Source organism: Mus caroli, chromosome 1 (genome assembly GCF_900094665.2).
Source record: "Mus caroli chromosome 1, CAROLI_EIJ_v1.1, whole genome shotgun sequence".
NCBI classification, from domain to species: Eukaryota; Metazoa; Chordata; class Mammalia; order Rodentia; family Muridae; genus Mus; species Mus caroli.
In genome coordinates this window covers 7,501,855-7,527,152 of record NC_034570.1, presented here as the reverse complement: position 1 = coordinate 7,527,152, position 25,298 = coordinate 7,501,855, and the positions used below count along the sequence as shown (strand labels likewise).

Here is a 25,298-nt window from a genome sequence, read left to right as displayed (position 1 = left end):
CTTATTTATAATAGCCAGAAGCTGGAAAGAACCCAGATGCCCCTCAACATAGGAATGGATACAGAAAATGTGGTACATTTACACAATGGAGTACTACTCCTAGGCAAATGGATGGACCTGGAAGGCATCATCCTGAGTGAGGTAACCCAATCACAAAAGAACTCACATGATATGTACTCATTGAGAAGTGGATATTAGCCTAGAAACTTAGAATACCCAAGATATAAAATACAATTTGCAAAACACATGAAACTCAAGAAGAACGAAGACCAAAGTGCGGATACTTTGCCCCTTCTAGAATTGGGAACAAAACACCCATGGAAGGAGTTACAGAGACAAAGTTTGGAGCTAAGACAAAAAGATGGACCATCTAGAGACTGCCATACCCGGGAATCCATCCCATAATCACCCTCCAAATGCTGACACCATTGCATACACTAGCAAGATTTTGCTGAAAGGACCCTGATATAGCTGTCTCTTGTGAGGCTATGCTTGGGCCCAGCAAACACAGAAGTGGATGCTCACAGTCAGCTATTGGATGGATCACAGGGCCCTCAAAGGAGGAGCTTGAGAAAGTACCCAAGGAGCTAAAGGGATCAGCAACCCTATAGGTGGAACAACAATATGAACTAACCAGTACCCCCCCCCCCATAGCTCGTGTCTCTAACTGCATATGTATCAGAAGATGGCCTAGTCGGCCATCAGTGAAAAGAGAGGCCCATTGGTCTTGCAAACTTTATATGCCTCAGTACAGGGGAAAGCCAGTGCCAAGAAATGGGAACGGGGAGGGCGGGAGTAGGGGGAAGGCATGGGGGAATTTTGGGATAGCATTGGAAATGTAAATGAAGAAAATACCTAATTAATAAAAAGAAGAAAAAAATAATAATAAAAGATTGATCAACCCAAATATTTGAAAACTTTTGAGCTATAACAAAAGGTAAGCAAAGCCCAAGTCAAAAACTGAATTTTCTATATCAAAATACTGCATATAACTAAATTGTCTTTTAGATAAACTCAATTGTACTTAAGAAGTAGAAAAAACATTGCAGATGCAGCTCTGCTGTAATGTGAGAACATCCATGGCCCCTCACTGAAGCTGAGTCTGCAGTATCATTTCCTATAAGGAGAGAGAACCGTAGGTCTGCACTATTAACCATGTCATCCTTACAGAATCTTCTCAGAAACACACACACACACACACACAAGCAGAGAAGATAATACAGTCTGTGCAGATAACCAGACATATATGAACCTTTTGTTATCATGTGGACCAGACTAGCTGTCTGGTGAGCTTCCAGGGAATGGTCTCCATCTTCTACCTCATAATTGCTGGATTTCAGGCTCATGAGCATGCAACACTAAATCCAGCCTTTTAATTCAGTTTTCAGTATCAAAGCTTGTCTTTATTCTTTCAGGGTAGGTGCCTCACTGACTAAACCATCACCCCAGCCCTTAAGGTACTATTAATAGGTATTAGAAATATAATTATTTCTAATGAAAGAGAAGCTTTCATTAAGACAGTTTTTAATTTAAGGCCAAGCCCCTTTCCCCCAAAAGCACAATCATAGTTTTAGCAGCTGGAAGTGATCTCAAGTTAACTATTGAGCCTCTTTAGGCCTTTATTTTTGAAAAGGCAATGAGGACGAGTACTTTCAGTGTGTTGAGAGTTCACTTAGGAACTGTCTATACTCTATAGAGAAAGATGTTAATGATTTATAAGTTATTTGATATCCTCCAACAGTTACTCTTCCATTCTCAAAACTCATTGACCATTTACAGAAAAGAATAGTGTCTTCAGTCATATTTCATGGATAGTCAAAGCCCCAAAAGATGTCCATGTCTGGTTAATTTAAACAAACAAATAAATAAGTAAAACTTCTCTCATATAAATAATAAAATTGATTTGCAAATGCTATGCCATTCTCAGCAATGGAGAATTCTTTATTTTAAAATGTATTCTATAAGAAAAAAAGTTAAGTATCAAAGACAGAGTTTCTATCCTGTGTATGGCTACAAGTGTATGAACATACCAGAAGGAATAAAAACATAACCTACACATCAATAATTCTACACTATGCCCATTTTGTAATCAAGAAAATTACAACTTGTCACTTGAATAATGATATAATGTTCCATGGATATCCTCATTTTAAATATATGATGTACTAAAACTTCTGAATGAATAGTAAACTAAAACAATATTTATTTCAAAATGAATATAAAGAAAATGACAAATTTGTCTATATGCAGGTAAATGTGTTGCTGTGACTTAGGAATATGAAACAAATACTACTACTAAATTAACAAATATAATAAGATACGGATGAGGCAGCTCTGTGTGTCTTAGAACTTTGCACTAAAGCATTAAAGCTGCAAAGAATGAGAAACAAATCTCACTGACAGTAAGACCCTATGCCCATCTGCACAGGATTTGCTTAGAGAAACCAAACTGGCTCTGTCAATATTATCACAATTGTCAATGCTTTTTGAGAGACTGCCTATGATACAGAACTATATTTCATTCAACTCTACCCCTTTCTTCACCAAACTGTAAGTCAAAGAGTAATGTCCTTGTGCTGATCTTGAAATTATTATTTCTTAGTAAGTCCACATTTCCACACTTTGTTATACACAGAAGATGGTGTGGCACCATATACCTAATTTCCTTTGCCAGCTAGGCATTAACATTATGAAAATAAGGGCAGGCAAGCACAACTGGAAATGGATACATAAGAGGAGGGATTCACTGCATCCTGTACTCAGTTATCCCTGTTCATATGATCCCTTGGCTGACTTTTCTCATCTGTAGCTTCTCTAGGCTCTTGGGGAATTCATCCCAACTGTAAGCCCTCTGAGATACAGGACCATCTATGGAAGCTTATTTCTCAGCAGGGAGAACTTTTCTCTGAGAATCTAAGTTCTCCCCACCTCAATGTGTATGTGAGTGCATTTGTATGTATGTGTGCATGCATGAGTGCATATGTGTGTGTGTTCATGTGTCTGTATATGGTGTGTGTATGAATGAGTATATATGTACATGTGAAGTTCTGTGTTTGTGTACACATTAACTCATGCATGCATATGAGTAGTCCTGTGTGCTTGTGTATGCATGAATACATGCGAATAGTCTTGTCCACATTATTTTATTCATTTGGGCATCCTCAAAAAACCCTGGAGCTCCATGATTAAGCTAGGTAGACTGGTGGTGAGCAAGCTCCTGGAATTGTTCTATTTTCAAATCACAGTGGTAGGCTTGCAGCCTAGTGCAATCCTGTCAGCTTTCTACCTGGGTGTTGGAGACAGAACTCATGTCCTTGTGTTTATGCAGTATATGTTAATTTTTTTCTTGCTATCACAAAGTACATGACCAAAGTAACTTAAGGAAGAATGGGTTTACTTTGGTCCTGTTTGAGGATGCAGCTCATATTGATAGAAGGTGTGGAAGCAAGGGTGTGAAGCTGATCATATTGAATCCTGAATGACTAGAGCCTAGTTTCCTTCCTCGATGAAGACTGGGACACCAGTCAATGGAATGGGGTTGTCCATATTAGAATGAGGCTTCCTATCTCAATAAACCCAATCTTTATAATCCCAGATATGGCCAGCCAGGCTGTTTGTCTCTGATGATTCCAGATCATGTCAATTTGGGCAGTATTTACCCCCACTCATAATGTGCCCTTTATTAGCTGAATCATCTCCCAGCCACAGATGTGGATTCCCCTTCTCTCTACACTCAGCTTTTTCTTGAGACTGTTTGCTATGTCTCATCAGTTGTACCTTTTTATTCCTCAGTCCTTCAAGTCCTAGTCCCTCAGCTCCCTATGAGAAACTTCCTCATCTGAAACAGGAAATAGCATTTCCCTTTCCAACTGTCTCCTGAGAGATTCAGTGTTTACGATCAAGAATCTCAGAGATGAAACTTGAAAGTTAGGCCTCCAGAGATAGTGTATGACTCTCAGCCAGTGAAAATTACAATGCTGACATATATATGACATGAAAAGGCATCCTGATTAACAGTACCATCATCACATTTGATCATGTTGTTCCTGCTTTCTGTTGCTGTGATACAAAACCAACAAAAACTAACTTGGGGAGGAAAGGGTTGCCTTCATCTTACACTTTACAGTCCATCACCAAAGGAAGAAAGGGTAGTGGTTCAAGGCAGAAACCAAAGGCTTGCTCTCTCTGGCTTACACAGTTACTTTTCTTACACAGTTCAAGCCCACATGCCTAGAGATGGCACGACCCACATCAATTATCGATTAAGAAAATTATCCACAGTCATGCCCACATACCAGTCTGATGCAAGCAAATCCTCATTTTTGCTTTTCTCTTCTCCAGTGACTATAGTTTGTTTCAAGTTGACAAAAATCTAACTAGCTTATGGATAAAGTACTTAAGGTATTCAAAACCATAGGGAACCAAATGCCTATGACATTGGACCATTACTGCAGACATGGTGATGATAAGTACACTAAGGTGACACTTAACTGGCTTTAAACTCTTACTGCAAGTCACTATGGTTTCAACTGCACCCATAAAATTATCTTCTGTCACTTCTAACTATAGATATGATTTCACGAATAACCCAATCTCAACGTTTAAACTTGCAAATTCAAATTACACTGCTATATCACTGCTAAATTCAAGATGCATTTGTAAATCTAAATTACATTGGAAGTTCACATACTCCCTAACTATGAGTTTTGGCATGGATTGAGAAGTATTGGGTAACTGTGGTTCAGGTTGAGATGATTGAGTAGACTGAAAATAGTCTAAAATCATGGCCCTTCAAGCTTTCCTGGGGTTCTCTATCAAAAGATCCAGTCTGCCCTCTTGGTCTGAGCATAGCATCCATTTCTTAATATCTGTCTCAGTGAGGGAAGGAGAGAACACTCATGAAGTCAGTTGGCTTTCAAAAGGATAGCTATTTTCCTTAAGACCTGCCCAGTTACAATTACTTTTCCATAGTCAAGTATTGGCTTACTCCTGAGAGACAAGTTTCACCCTAGAGGAAGAAGACAGCTTATTCGCTATGAGCTAGCATTAATGAGTTTTGACACAAATCTGGAAAATGGGTGTTGAATTTGATTCTGAGCATGACAGACCAAAACAAGTGAAACCTCTCATCAGATTGGAATGGATTACTGACATGGCAGAAGACAGAGCACTGCCCATAAAATGCTATTCACACAACAGAGCTGCATGCTGTGAGGTTAAGATTCCAATATATCATACATAAAACAGGGGAAAGAAATACCAAGGAGTAGAAAGATTAGAATACAGAATAAATTTATCATGTGAAAACTGCATATTTCTTTTTATGAATAAATGCCTAGGCTGTAAGTTTTTACTTGTTCCCCATCTAGCTTCTATACCTAAATAACACACTCATTCAATTCTAAGTTGGCTACAAGTCTTGTTACCTCTCCTCAGTTTTAAGCATCAGACTTCCTCAGAGTGCAGGGAGAATCTCCCACCTCTGACTCTTTCCCAGAGTCCCAATCTCTCTACTGCAACTCCCATATTCTATTTCCTGCCTTTTGCTAATAGGCCATCAGCTTTTTTTATTAATAGGTGATGCATTCACACAGTATACAATAGAACATCCTGTATCTCCCACTTTTAATGGCTCTTTTTCTTATAGCAATAAACTATATACAATAAGATCATTTTTGAAACAATTATGAAAACTACCAAGTAAGAATTGCATTAAGAATGTCCAGTCCATTTATAATTGGCAACTTTGAAGAAAGTATTCTACTTTCTGTCCTAACTTGGTGAGTTCAGTCTGTATTTAAATCATTTTTTATCATAGTTTGTATTTATCAATCTAAAAAAATCTGCTTAGACCTATAAACATGTTTTAATCCTAAGTGCACTAAGCTTATATGTGTGACTATAACTATATAGTCTTCAATTCCATCAGGGATCCGTGAAACAATGAATGTTACCAGAGTATGCAGGAAGTGCAGAGCAGGCAGCTTCTAAAACTGTAAACATGGCAGAGACAGCTGGCTGCCTTAACAGCCACTAAGGTTCGTCAGCAGTTGAAAACTGCATAGTAATACCCATTCCTAAGCTAGAAAGACCCAGAGCCACATTCCCTTTGTGAGTATTGAGAAATAACCCCAAGAGAATCACCTTAACAATCTCTGTACCTTCTGAATCTTGACTATAAGGAAAGACAGTGAGGAGTGTTATCATTAGCAGGCTTTTCATTCAACCTGGATGATGGGTACCAAAACCCAAATGTAAATGCCTACTTTTCAAAGAAATTAGGGACACATTTACCATAATATGGAGCAAAATAATTTACCAGAAAAAATATTTTATGTTGCCTATAATCAATCAGCATGTCCTAGAAATGGACCATCCAGGCAGTCTATAGCAAAGTAACTTTGTCTACATAATTTAAGAGAGAGAGAGAGAGAGAGAGAGAGAGAGAGAGAGAGAGAGAGAGAGAGAGATGCTGTTGTGCTTTATCGTGATTTGACTAATCACAATGAAAAGTCTACTTCATTGAAAATGAAGTTTCATTGAAAATGGTAAAGTTTCTGAGGGTCAGGTAACCAGGGTCTCCATCCCAAAGTTACACAAGCTAAATATTTAACACTACAACAGTGTGGTCTCCCTTCTCCCAGCCTGGAACCTGCTTGCTCAAGGGTGGAGTTTCCTGCTCATTTGTTCTGCCACGCCCACTGTTGGACCCTGTCGCTTTGCTGCTTGGAGACACACACACACACACACACACACACACACACGTGTTCACCTGTTACTTGATCCCGAGATTATTTGGCGGAAAATCGGGTCCCCTCCCCCTTCCTTTATAACTGGATGTCGGTACTAGTAAAAGGGGGCTTTGAACATGAAATCGTCTTGGCCTCGTGGCCTCCTTCTTTCTCCCGCCCCGTCTAGTTTCCTCTCTTTTCAGCTCTAACCGCTATCCTCAGTTGAACCGTTCACGTTGCGGACTGCCGGTTGGGCCACAACACAACAGGACATACTACTCTTGGCTTTGGGAAGTATTGTGTACTGTTACTGATCAACACATAAATCTACCCTTTCAAGTGAGCCTAGAACATGAGAAGGCTCTGAAACTGACATGGCTACAAACGCAGCTTTAATACAGAATCCTAGTGTTCCTGCAAAAACAATGGAGTTCGAAGTCTCTGTGCCAATGAGGATATTGCACAGGAAGACTCAACCAATCACAGGAGCTGTGCAGCACCATGTGTGGATCTTTAATAAAGTTCTCTTTGCTGCTTTGGATGATTAGTTTCTTTCTAAGGCCCCAGGCTCTGAATAAAGACTCAATTATGAGAAATCAATTTCCATGAAACTGGAGCTGCCCATCATGAACTACAATTTCTGGGGCTCAATAAATCATAAGACTGTGTGTAAAGCAAGTGTCCAGAGTGCATTGGTTATATTTAAAATTATTTAGACTTTCAATACCTGCTTTTGCTGCATTGCTTCCTTTCCTTTAATCCATCCACATTTGCATCCTTATGGGAAGTTCTATAATCAGTTAAAGAGATGGAGGGGGAGGCAGAGACACAGGAGGAAGAAGGAAGGGTGTTTGAGAACAATTCAGAGTCCAGGGGTTTCCAACCTTGACACTACAGTATGACCTTGTTATTTCCAAATGAACCAAGCCACACTCAAAGTTTCTCTGGAACTTACACAAATCACAAGCTGAAGATTGCAGCTGTCTGGTTTAGTTCAAGCTCAGAATGATATTATGACTAAAATAATATGGTAGAAGTGGACTATCATAGTGTAACAAATCTACTCACAAGTCTGGTAGAAAGACAGAAAGTAAAGGTCCAAAGAAACAAAATTTGAAGCATGCTTGGTTGGGCACCTGAGTGATCTATTACCAGATGTGCTATTCCCACTCTGTTGTTGGCCAGTAAAACAGCTATATGGTACAGAGATTTAGAAAGCTGATAACTGAAACACAAGGTAGAAGGATCTAAGGAAAGCTGTGTGCAAAATCCACTTTAAATGTGAACTAAATGTGGACAAAAAAGAATATGAAAACAGTTTTTCCTTAAATTCTAAGTTAGAAACACATTCTGGAACAACGGAACAAGAAAGAAATTAACTTCACCAATTCACAGAATAGAAAGATAAGAATATCTTTTAAATTAACTTGAAGCTGAAAACCAAAATCCTGCAAAAGAAAGAGATTAAATACCCTGAGTGAAATCTGTTTCTTTCAGGACTCCAGTAATATAATTTTTCTCACTAATAAAATAAAGGGATAATCATTGTAATCTCCATACATGAAGAACTTGAAGTAATGTTGGATTTAACTTTTAATTTAAAAATGTTAACAAACTGTTAAGATAAGAAATGTTATCAACTTTGTTATAAAAGGCACTTATCAAAAAGCTGCTGGTGCTTCCTTGTAATAGCCAGATGCACACATGGAGATATTGTCCGCCACTTCTGGTCAAGATTGTCTTTATTGCTTTATCCAGCAAATAACACAAAAAGTAAACAGTGATAGACTGAGTCAGAACAAAACTGCCCTTCTTTTATTAATGACAGGCAACTCCAAAAAGGAACATTTGGAAACACAAAAGAACACTGTCAATTTCATAAGGAAGATCCTGGGTTTAAAAATTCAGAGTATTTTCGATCTAAAGAGTTAGAGAACCAAAATGATTCTAGATGCACACTTGGTCCAATGAGAAACACTTGTTCTTGTCATAGCTATGATATGTCCTACACACATAGCTACATGAATGCCCATATATGTTCATATATGGGAATCCCTCTGCTGGATATTCTAAATAAGACTGTTATGAATATAGTGGAGCATGTGTCCTTATTTTGTGTCAGAACATCTTTTGGGTATATGCCAAGGAGTGGTATAGCTGGGTCCACAAGTAATAAGTACTATGTCCAGTTTTCTGAGGAACCCCCAGACTGTTTTCCAGAGTGGTTATACCAGTATATAATTGCACCAGCAAAGGAGGAGTGTTCCTCTTTCTCCACATCCTTACCCGCATCTGCTATAACCTGAGGTTTTGACCTTAGCCAATCTGACTGGTGTGAGGTGGAATCTCAGGGTTGTTTTGATTTGCATTTCCCTGATGACTAAAGATGTTGAACATTTTTTAGGTGCTTCTCAGTCACTCAGCATTCCTCACTTGAGAATTCTTTTTTTAGCTCTATACCCCATTTTTAATAGGGTTATTTGGTTTTCTGGAATCTAACTTGAGTTCTTTGTATATACTAGATATTAGCACTTTATTGGATGTAGGATTGATAAAGAACTTTTCCTGACCTGTTGGTTGCCATTTTGTCCTATCGACAATGTTCATTGCCTTATAGAAGGTTTGTGATTTCATGAGTTCCCATTTCTTGCTTCCTGATCTTAAAGCATATGCCATTGGTGTTCTGTTTAGGAAAATTTCCCCTGTGCCCATGTGTTCGAGGCTCTTCCCCACTTTCTCTTCTATTAGTTTCATTGTATCTGGTTTTATGTGGAGGTCCTTGATCTACTTGGACTTGAGCTATGTACAGTGAGATAAGAATGGAATGATTTGCATTCTTCTATATGCTGACCTCTGGTTGAACCAGCATCATTTGTTGAAAATGCAGTCTGTTTTTCACTGAATGGTTTTAGCTCCTTTGTCTTATAGCTCCTTTGTCAAAGATCAAGTGACCAGAGTTGTGTGGGATCATTTCTGGGTCTTCAATTCTATTCCATTGATCTACCCGTGTGTCTCTGTACCAATACCAGGTAGTTTCACATCACTATTGTTCTGTAACACAGCTTGAGATCAGGGATGGTGAATTCCCCTGAAGTTCTTTTATTGTGGAGAATAGTTTTCACTACCCTAGGTTTTCTGTTATTCCAGATGAATTTGAGAATTGCTCTTTCTATCTCTGTGAAAAATTGAGTTGGAATTTTGATGGGGGTTGCATTAAATCTGTAGATTGCTTTCGGCAAGATGGCCATTTTTGCTAAATTAATCCTGCCAATCCATGAGCATGGGAGATCTTTCCATCTTCTGAGATCTTCTTCAATTTCTTTCTTCAGAGACTTAAAGTTACACAGATCTTTCACTTGCTTGCTTAGAGTCATACCAAGGTATTTTGTATTATTTGTGACTATTGTGAAGGGTGTCATTTCCCTAATTTTTTTCCCAGCCTGTTTACCCTTTGAGTAGAGGAAGACTACAAATTTGTTTAAGTTAATTTTATAGCCAGCCACATTGCTGAAATTGTTTATCAGGTTTAGTAGTTCTCTGGTAGAATTTTTGGGAGTCACTTAAATATTCTATCATATAATATGCAAATAGTGATATTTTTATTTCTTTCCAATTTGTATCTCTTTGACCTCCTTTTGTTGTCTAATTGCTCTGGCTAGGTCTTCATGTACTATATTTAATAGGTAGGGAGAGAGTGGGCAGCCTTGTTTAGTCCCTGATTTTAGTGGGATTGCTTCAAGTTTCTCTTCATTTAGTATAATGTTGGCTACTGGTTTGCTGTATATTGATTTTACTATGTTTAGGAATGGGCTTTGAATTCCTGATCTTTCTATGACTTTTATCATGAAGGGGTATTTAATTTTGTCAAATGCTTTCTCAGCATCTAATGAGATGATCATGTGGTTCCCCCCCCCCCTTGAGTTTGTTTATATAGTGGATTACATTGATGGATTTCCTTATATTGAACCATCCCTGCATCCCTGGGATGAAGCCTACTTGATCATGATGGATGATCATTTTGATATGTTCTTGAATTCGGTTTGTGAGAATTTTATTGAGTATTTTTGCATCAATATTCTTAAGGGAAGTTGGTCTGAAGGTCTCTTTCGTTGTTGGGTCTTTGTGTGGTTGAGGTATTAGTGTAATTGTGGCTTCATAGAATGAATTTGGTAGTGTTTCTTCTGTTACTATTTTGTGAAATAGTTTTAAGAGTATTAATATTAGGTCTTCTTTGAAAGTCTGATATAATTCTGCACTAAATCCATCTGGTCCTGGGCTCTTTTTTGTTGTTGTTGGGAGACCTGTGAAATCTTCACCTTTCTCACTTTTGATGCTTAGAAAGAGTGGAAAGTTTGAGGTTCCTTTAAATGAAAAGAAAAATTGTTCAAGTTTCTGTAGGCTACAATTTTCATATATGTGTTTAATTAACATTCACCATTCCCCAATAGCTAAGTTAGATACTTTTCAGGAAAGTTAGGGGAAAATCCAACAAGACAAATGAGATGCAATAAAGAAATGTGTGAAATGATCCCTAAGTGAAACAGAAATTCAGAGAAGAGCCACAGCAGTCAAATGTATTTGCTTGTAGACTCAAAACATGCATTTCCCCTATCAATGGCTGCTAGATAGACAGAAATGTAGGAAATAGTGTGGCATGCCCATCTACCTTTCAGACACAGGAAACCATTCTGCTAGTTTCCAAAGATGTTTCCAACAAAAGGCTCTCACAGAATCCCTTCCAGAATTGTCCTCCCATAGAAGGCAGCCATCACTCAAGGCAACTCTTTGTGAAGGAAGCCTCCTCCTCTGTTGGTTAGAGTACAAAGTTCCATCTTTCACAATCACAGCTCTCAGTGCTCTCAGTTCCAGGTCATCTTAAGGAGGCAACTGTAATAGGCCAGACTGCTCAGATCACCTCACAGCTCTATTTCTTCCCTCCCTGGGAACCTCTTCTTCATTCCCTGCTGGCTGTTCTGGCAGAACCTGTCCATAATGATCTGCATGGAAATCTTCAAGATTCCCTTTTCCAAAAACTCTGATCTAAATTCCAATAAAAAGTCAACTTTGTGTGCATCAAGCAGGAGTGCAGATGGACAAGCTGACCTAGTTAACACAGGAGGAAAGCAATAAGCAGACAATGAAAAGTGTGGCTCAGGAGACTACAAGACCTTGAACGCCATCCTAGTTTAGAATTCCACTCATCTTTCAGCATTTCAAGATTTCAAATGCTGAGTGGCCCAGAGCTGTGAATTCATCCTCGTGGATAAGGAGGCAGAGCTAAAATTAATACAAATGCAAGCATGAAAGTTCTCAGAATTGATGCTGCTTAGAATCTACACAAACTTTGTGTTTTATTCACAGTTGTTGGCACATGTTCAAATGACACATGCCTACTGCTGAGCTGTTCAGAAAGCAAAGCCATAGGGAGGGAAACACAGTATGAGTTATTTTTTTGATAGAGAATATCATGATGCATATTTCAAATTAGAATGGCCACTGAATCAAGTACAAGTGAAATAAATTGGAACAGGGTGATATGATGGTACTATCTGGATTCCAGGACTAACCTAATAACCACGAGAAAAAAAATGGGTGATATTGGCACACTGACATGTTAACAGTTGGGTAGATTCTCAGTTGACCATGAGCATGTCCAAATGAGACCCCTGTGAAGGGAAGATATTACACAAAGGGTTTCTGATGCCTTTTTGAAGGTGTCTCAGGCCCCATGTCCCTTTCTGCTTCCTGTAGTTCATGTGAGGTAGTCCTACATAGAGTTGAGATACAGAATAAGGTGCTGTGAAGTTTTGTGGCACCAAGCAACACATACCACCAATGTCATTAATTTCTTTAAAGTGATGCTTTTAAAGAGAGGAGTACAGTATTTTAAAATTCTAACTCATCCAATCCTCCTCACTGGCTAGCACCACGTTCCTCACCTAACTCCATTCTGCCTACTCTTGGACTCTCACACTTGTGGTTTGTCCTGCTGGGCTGCTCAGTTAGAGCTTTCCTCTACTCTCTTCTGGAACTCCTCATTAATGTTTAAATTGAAAATAAAATCTGAAATTGCATGCAAATGTGGTGCCCATGTGTCAGTCTATAGGGCCTCTAGGAGAACAAGATGGAGGGACCTGGGAGGGAAAGTGGACAAGGGCAGTGGGGGTGGGGGTGGGGGACCTGATCTGGTATTGGGTGGCAGAAAAGGACTGAAGCACTGAGGGCCAGTAGAAAGAATGGAAATAGGCAACCTCGGGAAATAGGAAGTTGCAGGGACCCTCCAGAATGCACCAGAGACCTGGGAGATAAGAGACTCTCAGGAATCAAAGGGAAGGACCTTAGATGAAATGCCTGACAGTAGGGAGAGGGAACTTATAGAGCCCACCTCCAGCAGGAAGACAGGACATCAAGTGATGGATGGGGTTACCATCTCACAGTCACATCTCTGACCCATAATTGTTCCTGTCTGAAAGAATTACAGGGATGGAAACGAAGAGGAGCCTGAGGAAAAAAAGGTTCAGTGATAGGCCCAAAGTGCGATCCAGCTCAAGGGGAGGTCCCAAGGCCTGACACTATTACTGAGGCTATGGAGTGCTCACAAAAAGAAACCTGTCATGACTACACTCTGAATGACCCAATAAGCAGCTGAAAGAGTCAGATGCAGATATTTGCACCCAACCAATGAACAGAAGAAGCAGCTGACCTCTATTGTTGATTTATGGAAGGCTGAAAGAAGCTGAGGAGAATGGTGATCCAGTAAGAGAACCAACAGTCTCAATCTGGACCCCCAAGATCTCTCAAACACTGGACCACCAAACAGACAGCATACACCAGCTGATATGAGGCCGCCAACACACATACTTCTGTGTATGAGGACTTCTGTGTCTGTGTTCATTCAGAGATGATGCACCTAACTCTCAAGAGACCGGAGGCCCCAGCGAGTTTAGAGGTCAGGTGAGGTGAGGGATGGGGCATCCACATGGAGACAGGGGTGGGGAAGAGGTGTGGGATGTGGAGCAATAGGAGGGTGGATGAAGAGCAGGAAATGGAATATGGAGTGTAAAATATAAATTAATTTAATAAAAAAAGAAAGAAATATTTTCCAAAAAAACAAAAAAAAAAACCAAAAATATCATAGAAGAAAACTTCCCTAATCTAGAGAAGGGGATGCCTATCAAGGTACAAGATGCATTCAGGACACCAAATAGACTGAATCAGAAAATAAAGTCCTCTTTCCATAAAATAATCAAAATACTAGATATAAAGAACAAAGAAGGATGTTAAAAGTTGCAAGGAGAAAAGATCAAGTAAAATATCAAGACAGAGTAACTAGAATTGCACCTTAATTCTCAACAGAGACATTTAAAGACAGAAGGACCTAGACAGATGTGCCATAGACTCTGAAACCACCGACACCAAACCAGATTACTATAGCCAGCAAAATTTTCAAACACCATAGATGGAGAAAGCAAGAAATTCCACTATAAAACCAAATTTAAGCAATATACATCTACAAATCCAGCTTTATAGAAAGAGAACTTCAACCTAAGGAGGTTAACTACACCCAGGAAAACACAGGGCATAAATAATCTAAGAGAATCAAAATCAAAAGAGGGGGGATAAATAATCCCACACCAGCAAAATTAACAGAAGGGAAGCACACACACTCACACACACACTACATACAACCAACCACCATCACCACCAGCAGCAGCAGAAGCAGCAGCATCTGTTCCAACAGAAAAATAGCAGGAATCAACAGTCTCTAGTCATGGATATCTCTCAACAGCAATGATCTTAATTTCCCAATAAAAAGGAAACAGACTAAAGAAATGAGTGTAAAAACAGGCTCTGTCCTCTGCTGCTTCCAAGAAACATATCTTAACATCAAGAATATTGTGACCTCAGACCCCTATCCATCCCCCTCTCCCATACTCTGCCTGTATGAGGTTGCTCCCCAACCCACCAACTGACTCCCACCTCCCTGCCCTGGCATCCCCCTACACTAGGGCATCAAGCCTCCACAGGACCAAGGACCTCCCCTCCTATTGATGCCAGATAAGGCCATCATCTGTTCCATATCCAGCTGTAGCCATAGGTCCCCCCATGTGTACTCTGTGGTTGGTGGTTTAGTCGCTGGAAGCTTTGGTGGAACTGGTTGGTTGACATTGTTCTTCCTATGGGGTTGCAAACCCCTTCAGATCCTTCAGTCCTTGCCCTGACTCCTCCATTGGGGTCTCTGCATTCAATTCAATATCAAAGATTGGAATGGTGAAGAACAGGTTTACAGAAAAAATTAAATTTGATTATTATATATTGTATATATGTTTTGAACTGTCACACTGAAGTACATTAATGTTTAAATACTCATAATGTTAAGAGTTCTGTTGTTGACCAATATTTTATTGTTTAAAGTAGTATAGAAAGATTTCATTGTGGTATTTTAAGCAGAGTTTATTGTTGATGTTCCTGCCCCTAGCTTCTTTGTCTCCCTGATTTTCTTTATGCTTTGACTTCCCAGCCAATAGCTTCCTTCCACTTTAAGGCCATATGTGTCCTATTGCCCTTCCCCACTTCCTTAACACATTTTCTCTACTAGTAGTCTTCTTTCTAATGTCATGACTTATATTTAAACACACACACACACACACAGGTCCACACACACTCATATACTCAAATACATGCATGTATATACCTTGAAAGCCAGTACTCACATATGAAACTGCCACACTGAACTACATTAATATACCCATACACCCACAAGACTTGAAAACCTCTACAGAGACACTGGCCTATCCATGTTGATTGCAGCTCTATTCACAGCAGCAAGGTAATGGGATCATCCCAGAAGTGCATTAGCTGATGAATGGACCATAAAACAGTCACACACAGTACACTTTGATTCAGCCACAAGAAAATGAAACTTTGGAAATTGCAAGGAAATGGATAGATCTGAAAATTTATGTGAAATAACCTAATCTCAAAAGAGTAATTTTAAATTATAATATATTTAAACAAATTTTCAAACCCCAAATTCACCCAATGTTTATAAATAAATATATATATATTTATGATACACATGATATATAATAATGTATATTATAAAACATTATATATGTTAGCATATATATGTATTAGAACATATCACAATGTATAATGCATTATATTTAATGGAATAAATTCCAAAAAGTCTGATTCTTTCCAGTAATTTGCACCCTGTATGTTTGTTTGGTTTTAGGTAATATCTAATATATTGCAAGCTGGCACTGAGAGCACTATTTGCTCAAGAACCACTTTGAGCTGATCCTCCTTCATCTACTTACTAAGCACTGGAATTACAGATGTCCACCACTATGCCCAGATCATATGGTTTGACTGAGCAGACGCAGAGTCTGTGCATTTGGGGCAAACACTCTACTAAATGAGCTGCATCATCAAGTTAGCTACATTTTTTTTTTTAGATTATCTACTTTGTAATTGGGAATTTGCCCTCTGATCACAGAGTTTCAATATAAGAATTGTATGTGTGTGCTATAGAGTAAGACCTCTATCAAAAGCTTCTTACCGCAGCCAGCAGGAGGTTGACAATGCAGAAGGCAGTTCTCCATAATGTGCTGAGGAAAGGGATAGAGGATTGTGCAGCCTTTAGGTGAACTGTGAAACGGAAAAATGACTCTGCCCCTTGTGCATACCCCAGGCTCAAGTCACGTATTCTGTGACAGACACATGAGACTGTGCAAGTCAACATTGACTCTGTGGCTTGACTACATGTTTATCAACCATGCCACCACTCAAATGAAAGAGAGATGAAGATTCAACCTAAGCTTTTTCTTATCCCCATCACACTTAGGCATTTGATTCCTTGATTTCTAAAAGGTATTTCAGCAGTATTTTAATTATACACTTTCTTTACTCATTTCCTTTCCTTATTATTTATTGCACAAATAGTCCTATAAATAGTGATCAAAGTCTAAACTAAATGCATCTGATTTGTTTCATAAAAACTGAGATAAATTGTTTTCTAAATGCTTATTTCCTTACATTTTTATTTTCATATTTTTATTATGAAACAATTTCACATTTATAGAAAAAATATATGAATAGAAAAGATTGCCTATGTCCTTCACCTCAATGCTTCCCCAGCACACTCCTCCATGGCAGGACTACTGCCTCTAAAGTCATATTCCATATTTAGTCTTCATGTATTTCAGTCTGAAGCCTTGACATTTTGAAGACTCTAAGAAAGTCACATTATAAACTGTGCCCCATTAGGTTTAATAGTTATCTTTGAATACTCCTATTAGTTATACACAATTTAAATTAGTGCAGAAGCAATGTTGTGTGGATTCAGTCCTGTCCTCTAAGTGGCACACGATGTTATACTTGGGTGAGACAAGTGAAAAGCCCCCTCCTCTCTCTCTGTCTGTCTGTCCCCCCTACCCCTTCCTCTCTCTCCTTCTTTCTCTCTCTCTCATTACCCAACAAATCTATCTATTAAAATGGTTATTAGTGTCAGTATGAGGTTATGTTCTTTTTTGATATTTATTTATGTTTGTGTAAATACACTTCTGTGTGTGCAACAAGGCACACATGTGGAGGTCTATGAACAACTTATGGGAACTGGCTCTATCTCCAAGTGAGTCTAGGAAATCCAGCTTTGAAAAATGAGATTGTCAACAGGTGCCTTTACCCACTGAACTACCACTCCCCTTGTGAGTTGATTCTATTCCAATCTCTCCTGACATTTATTTTCCAAAAATTAGGAACGATGTTTAGGGATGGACTATATGACTTCTCAATTAGCAGTTGTTTGATTCTCCCAGGTTGCCTTGAGCAAAAGGACTGTTAATAACAGCCAGGAGGAGGATCCTTATTTACTTAATCACTGCCATTTTAAATATTATATGGTTCCTTGGGGAAACCGTGCAATGATCACAGCTGATGGCCTAGCATCTTGAATGTACAATCTCAACTAGGGAAGTTTTGGGTCATTACAAGCCTTCCTGAACTCTAGGGAACTTCAAAATTTTCTGTCTTTGACAGACTGCTGGTGCTAATGCTATGTAGGCAAGGCTCTGATTATGTAAGCATAAACTTCCATTTGTGTGTGAGGTACGTTGTGCATGGTGCAAACACAACCCTTTATATCCATGCACAATGTGATGCAGTTGGTTCTAATAACCTTCTCTAGCTGTATGAGCAGGGAACTCAGGCTTAGTATGTGGTCAGATATCTCCTGCACTGCCTCCCTCTGTGTTGCAATAAAAGTTTTCTTGCAAATGCCCTTCCCTTGCCTACTTTTCAAAGTATTAGGTGAACTGGTAACACAAAAGTCCAACAGCAGAGACAGCAGAGGCATTGGAGTGGCAGAGGCACCAACTGAGGAATGATTGACTGACCAGGCTACAGAGGTGGCAAGACTGCCATCATCTTCACAGTTAAAGGAGAGACAACATGTGCTGCTGCTAACTGCCTGTCTGCAGAAGAGACACATTCTGTGTCTAAGAGGATTCTGGCCTTCGACACACTAAAGACGGAAGGAAATCATCCAGGCAACAGATCTTTCTACGCCAAGAAGCCAGGAATGTGCTGTATATGAAGAAGTAAAGCTTCCTGTGCCCCTCTATAGCTTTCTACCTCTCCTCACTTGTCTTCATTCTCTTCAGTGATCTATTAAGCAAAATACATGATTCCTTATAAATATGGTTTAATTAGTGCATAGAACCCTTTTCTTTTATATAGTGATGGTATTGTGTGCTTAGATAGAGAGAGATGGGAAAGTACAGTGCCCCATCCTAAAACGTGGATTTGGACTTCATTATTATTTTTCTATTAAAATATTTTATACACTATATTTGGATCATATTTCTTCCCCCCACAAACACTCCTCCAATATATTCTCTACCTCCCTACATTTTGTTTTGGAGTTTATTGTTTGTTTTGTTTTTATTTTGAGAGAGAGCCAGAACATGGTATTGTATAGACCCTCTTTATATGTGATTGCTTCTAGTGTCAACCTAGAACTGGAGAAAGTCTGTATTCTTAGAGCTTCTTATGTGCTCAATAGGTCCCCAGCTTCCACCGCTGAAAATTCATATTGCAGACTCTAAGTCTTGTTCTAAGTACTGAGCCCCATATCTACAGCAGTGTGGTCTGCAAGCTGAAATAGAAAAGCAGGAAGCTAGCTCGCTGACCGATAATGAGAAGAAAGGTAAGCATTTTGAGACAGTGGACAGTGTTGGAGCAAGGCGGAAAGGAGAAATAGAAAGGCTAGAAAGCTGAGGCTGACGACAAATAGAACATTCTGGTGAGCCAAAGAAATGGTAGTCTTGGGTCACTAGAAGAGTTCCAGGCAACTGTAAAACATGTAGGGCCAATGGGCACAGACACCATAGACATTGTAAGTGTAACACTTGTCACTGACTAAGACCAACCCTTGAAAAGATTCATCCCTCCTATCCATGGTTTCAATCTACAGAGTGAACAAGACCCCTGGCAGCTGGTTAGAAACATTGCTGAAAGAAACATTGCTAGGCTTCTATACTGGAAGATTATCTTCCCACTTAAAATTGCTAAATATTTCCTGGGAAAATGCCTTGGGAATATGTCACATCTTACCTTCCATCCGACTTCATCTCACCAGTTAAGCAGTGGTTGCTTTTTTCTTGTCTGGATTATGAAGTAGCAATTTTCCCAGTCTCTTACTCCTTTGAATGTTACTAACAGACATTCTATTATTTAACCTTTCTCCTCTTCCAAGGATCACATTCTGTATTCCATTAAATCTTATTGGAATCAAATGTTGTATTTTATCCAGTATGATAAACTTTTAGCTTAATTCTATATTTTGAGTTTCAGGTGACTCTGGTTTACGAACCACCTCAAACTGGCTTCTCTGTCCTTGTGACAGCATCACCACCCTTTAAACATCAGGTGTAAGATGCTCTGAGTTCATTCATCTTATACAAACCTGAAGTCAGCCATTCCTTTAACAATACTTAATTATTCTAGTAGGGAAAGATAGGTAGATACCACCATCAATGTACCAAATATGCTCATTGCTACTCAGGTGCTGTTATTCCTAGTTTCTCACAGTAAACAGAGCAGAGATCTAAATGTGGTTCAAACACCTTAACATGAGTGAAACCTATACCTGTTCCTGAAAGACATGAGATTACATGGTACTTGTAACTCAGTTCTAACATCCAAACTTTTCTCTGCTTTTGATCTGTGATCACTGTCTTCATTAGTGAGAAAACTGGCTCTCATGAGTATCTTTTTTTTAAAAAGATTTGTTTATTTATGTATATTAGTACTGTGATAGAAGAGAACATTAGACAGAAGAGGGCATCAGATCTCATTATAGACGGTTGATCTCATTGTAGATTGGTTGGTTTGATGCTCTTTTTTTTTCTGTTTTGTTAGTAGAAGTGCTCACGATTAAGTCCAGACCTTGTATATGAAAGTCAACTGCTTTCTCACTGGGCTGCATCCTCAGCACTATTTCCTTCTGGAGTTACTTTATTTCCTTACAAACTATTTGAAAATAAGACATAACAAGGTAGAGATGAAAATTAATGGGCATTAATCTAAAGCATGTCCGTTTTAAAAGATTATTTTGATGTTAAATCAATAGAAATGTGTTAACTTTGACTCTTGAAAACTTGATTAAAATAAATGCTTTTCCTCATCTTTAACTTTAACTGCCCCAGGATTATAAAGAGCAATATCTATTTAGAAACAAGAAAAGTCCTTATAACTTCAAGAACTGGGTAAAAATCTCGGACAAGAGTTCCTCCAGCTGGGTGTGGTGGTGCACACCTTTGATCCCAGCACTTGGGAGGCAGAGGCAGGCAGATTTCTGAGTTCAAGGCCAGACTGGTCTACAAAGTGAGTTCCAGGACAGCCAAAGCTACACAGAGAAACCCTGTCTCGAAAAACCAAAATAAACAAAAAAAAAAAGTTACTCCAAAAATGTATTGGCTTATCATTAACATGAAGAGTTTCTGAATAACAAGGTAGTATTTTTTATTACCTCTTCCCAGAAAGCATTTTACTACAATTACGTTTTTTACATTAATCTATCAGAATAAGGTAGGCATGGAGCTTAGCTCTTGAGTCTAGAGTGACTAGCATTCCTCCTTACCCTATTTAGAGCATGCCAATCACACCTGTGTATTACCATCAAATCCAGGAACACTCCTTAATGAGAGCAAAGGATATAGTCTTTTCATCCTATAATGCAAAGGAGCAAAGGATACTCATGAGCTAGGGAAGGATGGAAGCAGATTGAAGTTTAAGCTTCCAGATGTATAGGTAGAAGAGATGAGCAAGTGCCACTGAAGCATAATGTGTCTAGATTTGTCTGGGGATGCCCCAGGTCTGTCCATGTGTCCAGCTCACCCTGGATGCAGCAAATTAGCTCATACAAATTTAGGCTATGTGAGTCGTACAACACTGAGCCACAAACATGATAAGAACGTGACTCTATTCTACTTGGAGAGCATTAAGCCACATTTGAAGGATATAGTGAGTTGGGCTGGATACAGGGTCAGCATACACATACACTTAAAGTTTGTGAAAATACACCAGAGTCAACACTATTCTGCTTTGAAGTAGTTCAGGATGTCACACTATTGTGTGAGGGCAGAATCAATATACATGCTACTGTGAGGATTTTTCCAACCAGTAGTCTATTAATAATTACTCTGTATAGTTAACACGAATAAAAAAATCTAAGAAATTACATACCTCTTTGTATGAAAAATGAGAAATTTTGATGATCTACACCATATAATCTCTTGTGAACTAAGTCAAATGATTTCTACTAAAGACAAGGGGGTCACTTTAATTCTCTAAGCAGGTATTTGCCAGATAATTCAAGTGCTGAACTTTTTTAAGCTATTCACTTTCTGGCCTTGGAGTTTGACACCACTCCTGTTTTCACAGCTCACATTTTTACGAATGTTATAAAACGACTCCACTGTGGTGGAACAGGAACCATTTTATACCCTGCCACTTAAGAAGTTAGATGTAAATTTTAAAGCGGTCAAAGTCATACGTCTGCTGTATCCCAGCTCTGAGAAATACTCCTATATCCAAATGCCGAGGCTCAGCTCTTCTTGCCTGCCTTTAATAAGCCAAAGGGAAACCGAAATTATTACACGCTACATAAACCTCAGAGTTTGTGGAGTGCGAGACATTTTCATCTTATGTGTGTTTGTACTCTTTTGAAATGCCATCACCCAGGACTCTTATGCAATGATTTTTAGGCATGGTTTTGTAATGCTTCAAACTATTTTTATTTGTACTTAAAGGTATGTTCCTAGATCACCTGAAATCAAAGTCAGTTTCAGTCTATTTTGACTGTGGTGTACAAAGCAATTTTTAAGCATCACTAATGACACAGTATTAGTGATAAAGTTTATAACTAAGAGAGAAACTATGTACTTACATTTTATGACTTTTTTTTAAAGTTAAGCTTGGTATAGCGATACATGCTTTTAACTTGCCAGCATTTGGGAGGCAGAGGCAGGTGGATCTCTGTGAGCCTGACATGGCCTGTATAGGAAGTTCTAACCAGCTCAGCCATGGCCTCATATCCAGCCATTCTCAATCCTAGAGAGGAGGTTATCTTTCCTACTTGACATTCTTTAAGTAACTTTAATAAGCTCCCTTTAAAGTGTTTCACTATTTTGAAAAATGGGGGATCCAAATATTCCTCCCATACAAAGCACACAGTGGGACATACTCTCAATGAACACTTTAACCACTGACGAAACCTGTATCACTAACCCTTGGGTCTCCATCCAACACAGTGGGGAGTGATAATCATGGCAGCTGCCTATTTTAAATTCTACTTTCTTAAAAGGAATTTTTAGCTTGAATTTTCTTTTCTTAAAATATGGTCTAAGAATAGGAGCAATCTATTGCAGTAATCTTCTCTTCCAGACCAGGGAGTGGGGGTGGGGTCTTCCACTGAGCTTCCAAGTTAGTGTTGAGAATCACTGAGTCACAGAATTTTTATATCACCAATATCCATGTCATAGATGATACTTCTGGGCTGGTTTTGTTTGTTTGATTGATAGTTTGGGTTTGTTGTCTTTGTGACGTGTATTTCTCTATAGCTCAGACTATTTTCTAATTCACTCTGTAGCTCAGACTGAACTGGAGACTGGTGATTATCTTACTCCAGCCCAACAGGTGCTAGCACAGCAGGTGAGGGCTACTACATCTGACTTCCGCATTGACTCTAACTTGAGGAGAAAGACTACAAATTTGCATGAGTTCCCAAATGGCTATCATTGGTCAATTCCACTCTCAGAGCCAAGCTCTATCATAGTCACTGCCCAAATACTAGCACTTCTGCTTTTCTCCCTTCAGTTATGGAAAGTGCACATCAGCCCTTAGAACTACTTATCACTTCCATCCAAGCTAATGGGGATTACGTAATGTGCATCATTGAGTGAAATACAAAGCATAGAATTTTGTTGGTTTGGGTGAGGAGATCTAAAGCTTTCGTGAAGCAATTTTCTTAGTCACTTAAAACTCTTCAGAGGGAGATTAGCTGCTGAGCATTACAGGGGAGGAGACTGCTGATCAATATCAAACTCAGCTCATTTCCTAACTATGGAGAAAGTTAATTCCATTATTGTCACTTGGAAAGAATTCTAAAATAAGTTGAGTGAGAAGGGGATCTATTAAAAGCAATTCACTTATTTTTTCCTTGGCTAATTGTGCTTTATATTCCAGGAATTAAGCCAACAGATGCAGTCAAAATGCCTCCAATTTATTATTTTGATGCAATTCATATACGGTTGGTTGGTGTGCGTCTACCTTTCCTGATGTGAGGCTGTGTAATGTATAATCATTGTACCAGGGATGAGAAAGGCTGCTGATGGCTCACATGCCTCAGGTAAGGACTTAGCAGAAGCAAAATTTCCTTTGCTAACATTTTGAAACAAACTAAAAATTAAGAGACCCCCCCAAGACTTGTGACCCCTTTAACAGAATTTTCGTTGAAACAATTCTCCAACTTTTCCAAATTTTACCATTAAGTTAAGACTGGGAAGGAATACTTGCAAAAGCTTAGTTATTGGAAACCTGTTCTTCCCAGGGAAAAAGACCTTTTTGTGCCCCCCATGAGCTCTTTCAAGCAGAGGCATTAGTTGCACCCCACCCCGATGGGATGCATATCTCTGCTGCTCTAGTCCCCAAGAAGCTGCTCTGTTTTCAGATCACTGATGCATCCTCTTCCTCTTTCTCCCTAGCTCTTCAGCCTAAGAAATAGGAAGCTGCTTTTTCAGGTATGTGCTGGGAGGAAGTCATAGGATAGACTTTCTATAGGAAGAATGCAGACTGCGGAACCTCAGGCATCCCAGGTGAGCCTGGCCACTTGAGTACCTGGCACTCCACAATTCCTCAGCCTGGGGTCAGCACCCTGACAACCTGCTGACACTTAGCACTTAGGTGGTGCCTGCTTTCTGCCCCTAGGTCACATTTTCCCTCTTGCTTAGCTTTTTTCTTCACTGTGTTCTTGTCATTAATTATTTGAAGGCGAAGGAAAACATCTCAAGACTGTTCTCAGAAAACAGGCATATTTTCCTAAAAGCCTTCTCTGCTCCTTTCCATCTCTTAGAACAGTGCAAAGGGTTCTAGTTTCAGCCACTGGACCAGCTTTAACATATTTTTTTTTCCCAACCGGGCAACCCCTCCACCTTTTCAGGTTCTACTACTGCCCATATTTAAAAGAAGAAAATTCAACATGCAAGATAGTGTGAATTCTCGGGGAGTGTGTGTGTGTGTGTGTGTGTGTGTGTGTGTGTGTGTGTGTGTGTATGTGTGTGTGTGAAGATGTACACCTGGATTACCTGTCTCACCCTGTCTAAGTCATGCTATACGGCTACTAGATGCAAGACAGTCAGATGGCTCCAATTGTCCTGTTAGGCTGAAGTTAGGCCCACCAGAGCTCACCTGTCAGTGTCTAGGTAACTGGCCAAGTGCCAGCAGGGCCGCCAGTTCCAGAACACCTAGTGGGACAGTCCTCCCTCTCCCGCGCATTTGCTCAGCCCCCTACCTTTGCTTAAGAAAATTCTGATTTTTTTTTTTTTTTTCCTGTACCACCACCACCACCTTCAAAGAGAGCGGGACCATTCCCCACCAGGGCTCCTTACCTCAAACAGTGGACCGATCTTGTTTTTCTCCAGGTAAGCCTGGATTCGGGTTTGTTGACGAGATGCCATGAGAAAACAGATGGGTCAGCAGAGAGAAGACAATGCGCCTCGGCTGGGGACAGCCCTACTCTACCCCAGGGCAGGAGCTCCGAGCCTGAGCTTTCTGGCACAGCGATGGCTAGCAACTCCGTTAGCAGCGAGCCCGAAGGGAACAGGGCTCAGGGAACCCGGGCGAGGCTCTACCAACTCAGACAACTCCAAGGCAAGGAGAGAACTACATCGCATCCTGCAGCTCGCGCCCACCCGCTCTCCGCTTTCCGCAGCGCCGCCGCCGAGGCGAAATCGCGGGCAGAGGCTAGTCTGTCCTCTGGGCGGCAGCAGCAGCAGGAGCCGG

At 39.6% G+C, this 25,298-nt stretch overlaps 1 protein-coding gene across 11 annotated transcripts in view; it reads right to left on the bottom strand.

Annotated features, from left to right (window-relative positions):
* Positions 1–24,990, bottom strand: part of C1H8orf34 (chromosome 1 C8orf34 homolog) — a 488,137-nt gene extending 463,147 nt beyond the window's left edge. For 10 of the 11 annotated variants that reach the window (XM_021165867.2, XM_021165882.2, XM_021165875.2 and 7 more), the window contains exon 1: positions 24,905–24,990. In XM_021165867.2, the coding sequence (XP_021021526.1) occupies positions 24,905–24,973 (69 nt within the window). In that variant the 5' untranslated portion in view covers positions 24,974–24,990. The remainder of the gene's footprint in view (positions 1–24,904) is intronic. The other variant, XM_029481772.1, reaches the window with a different exon arrangement.
* Positions 24,991–25,298: the final 308 nt, after the last annotated feature.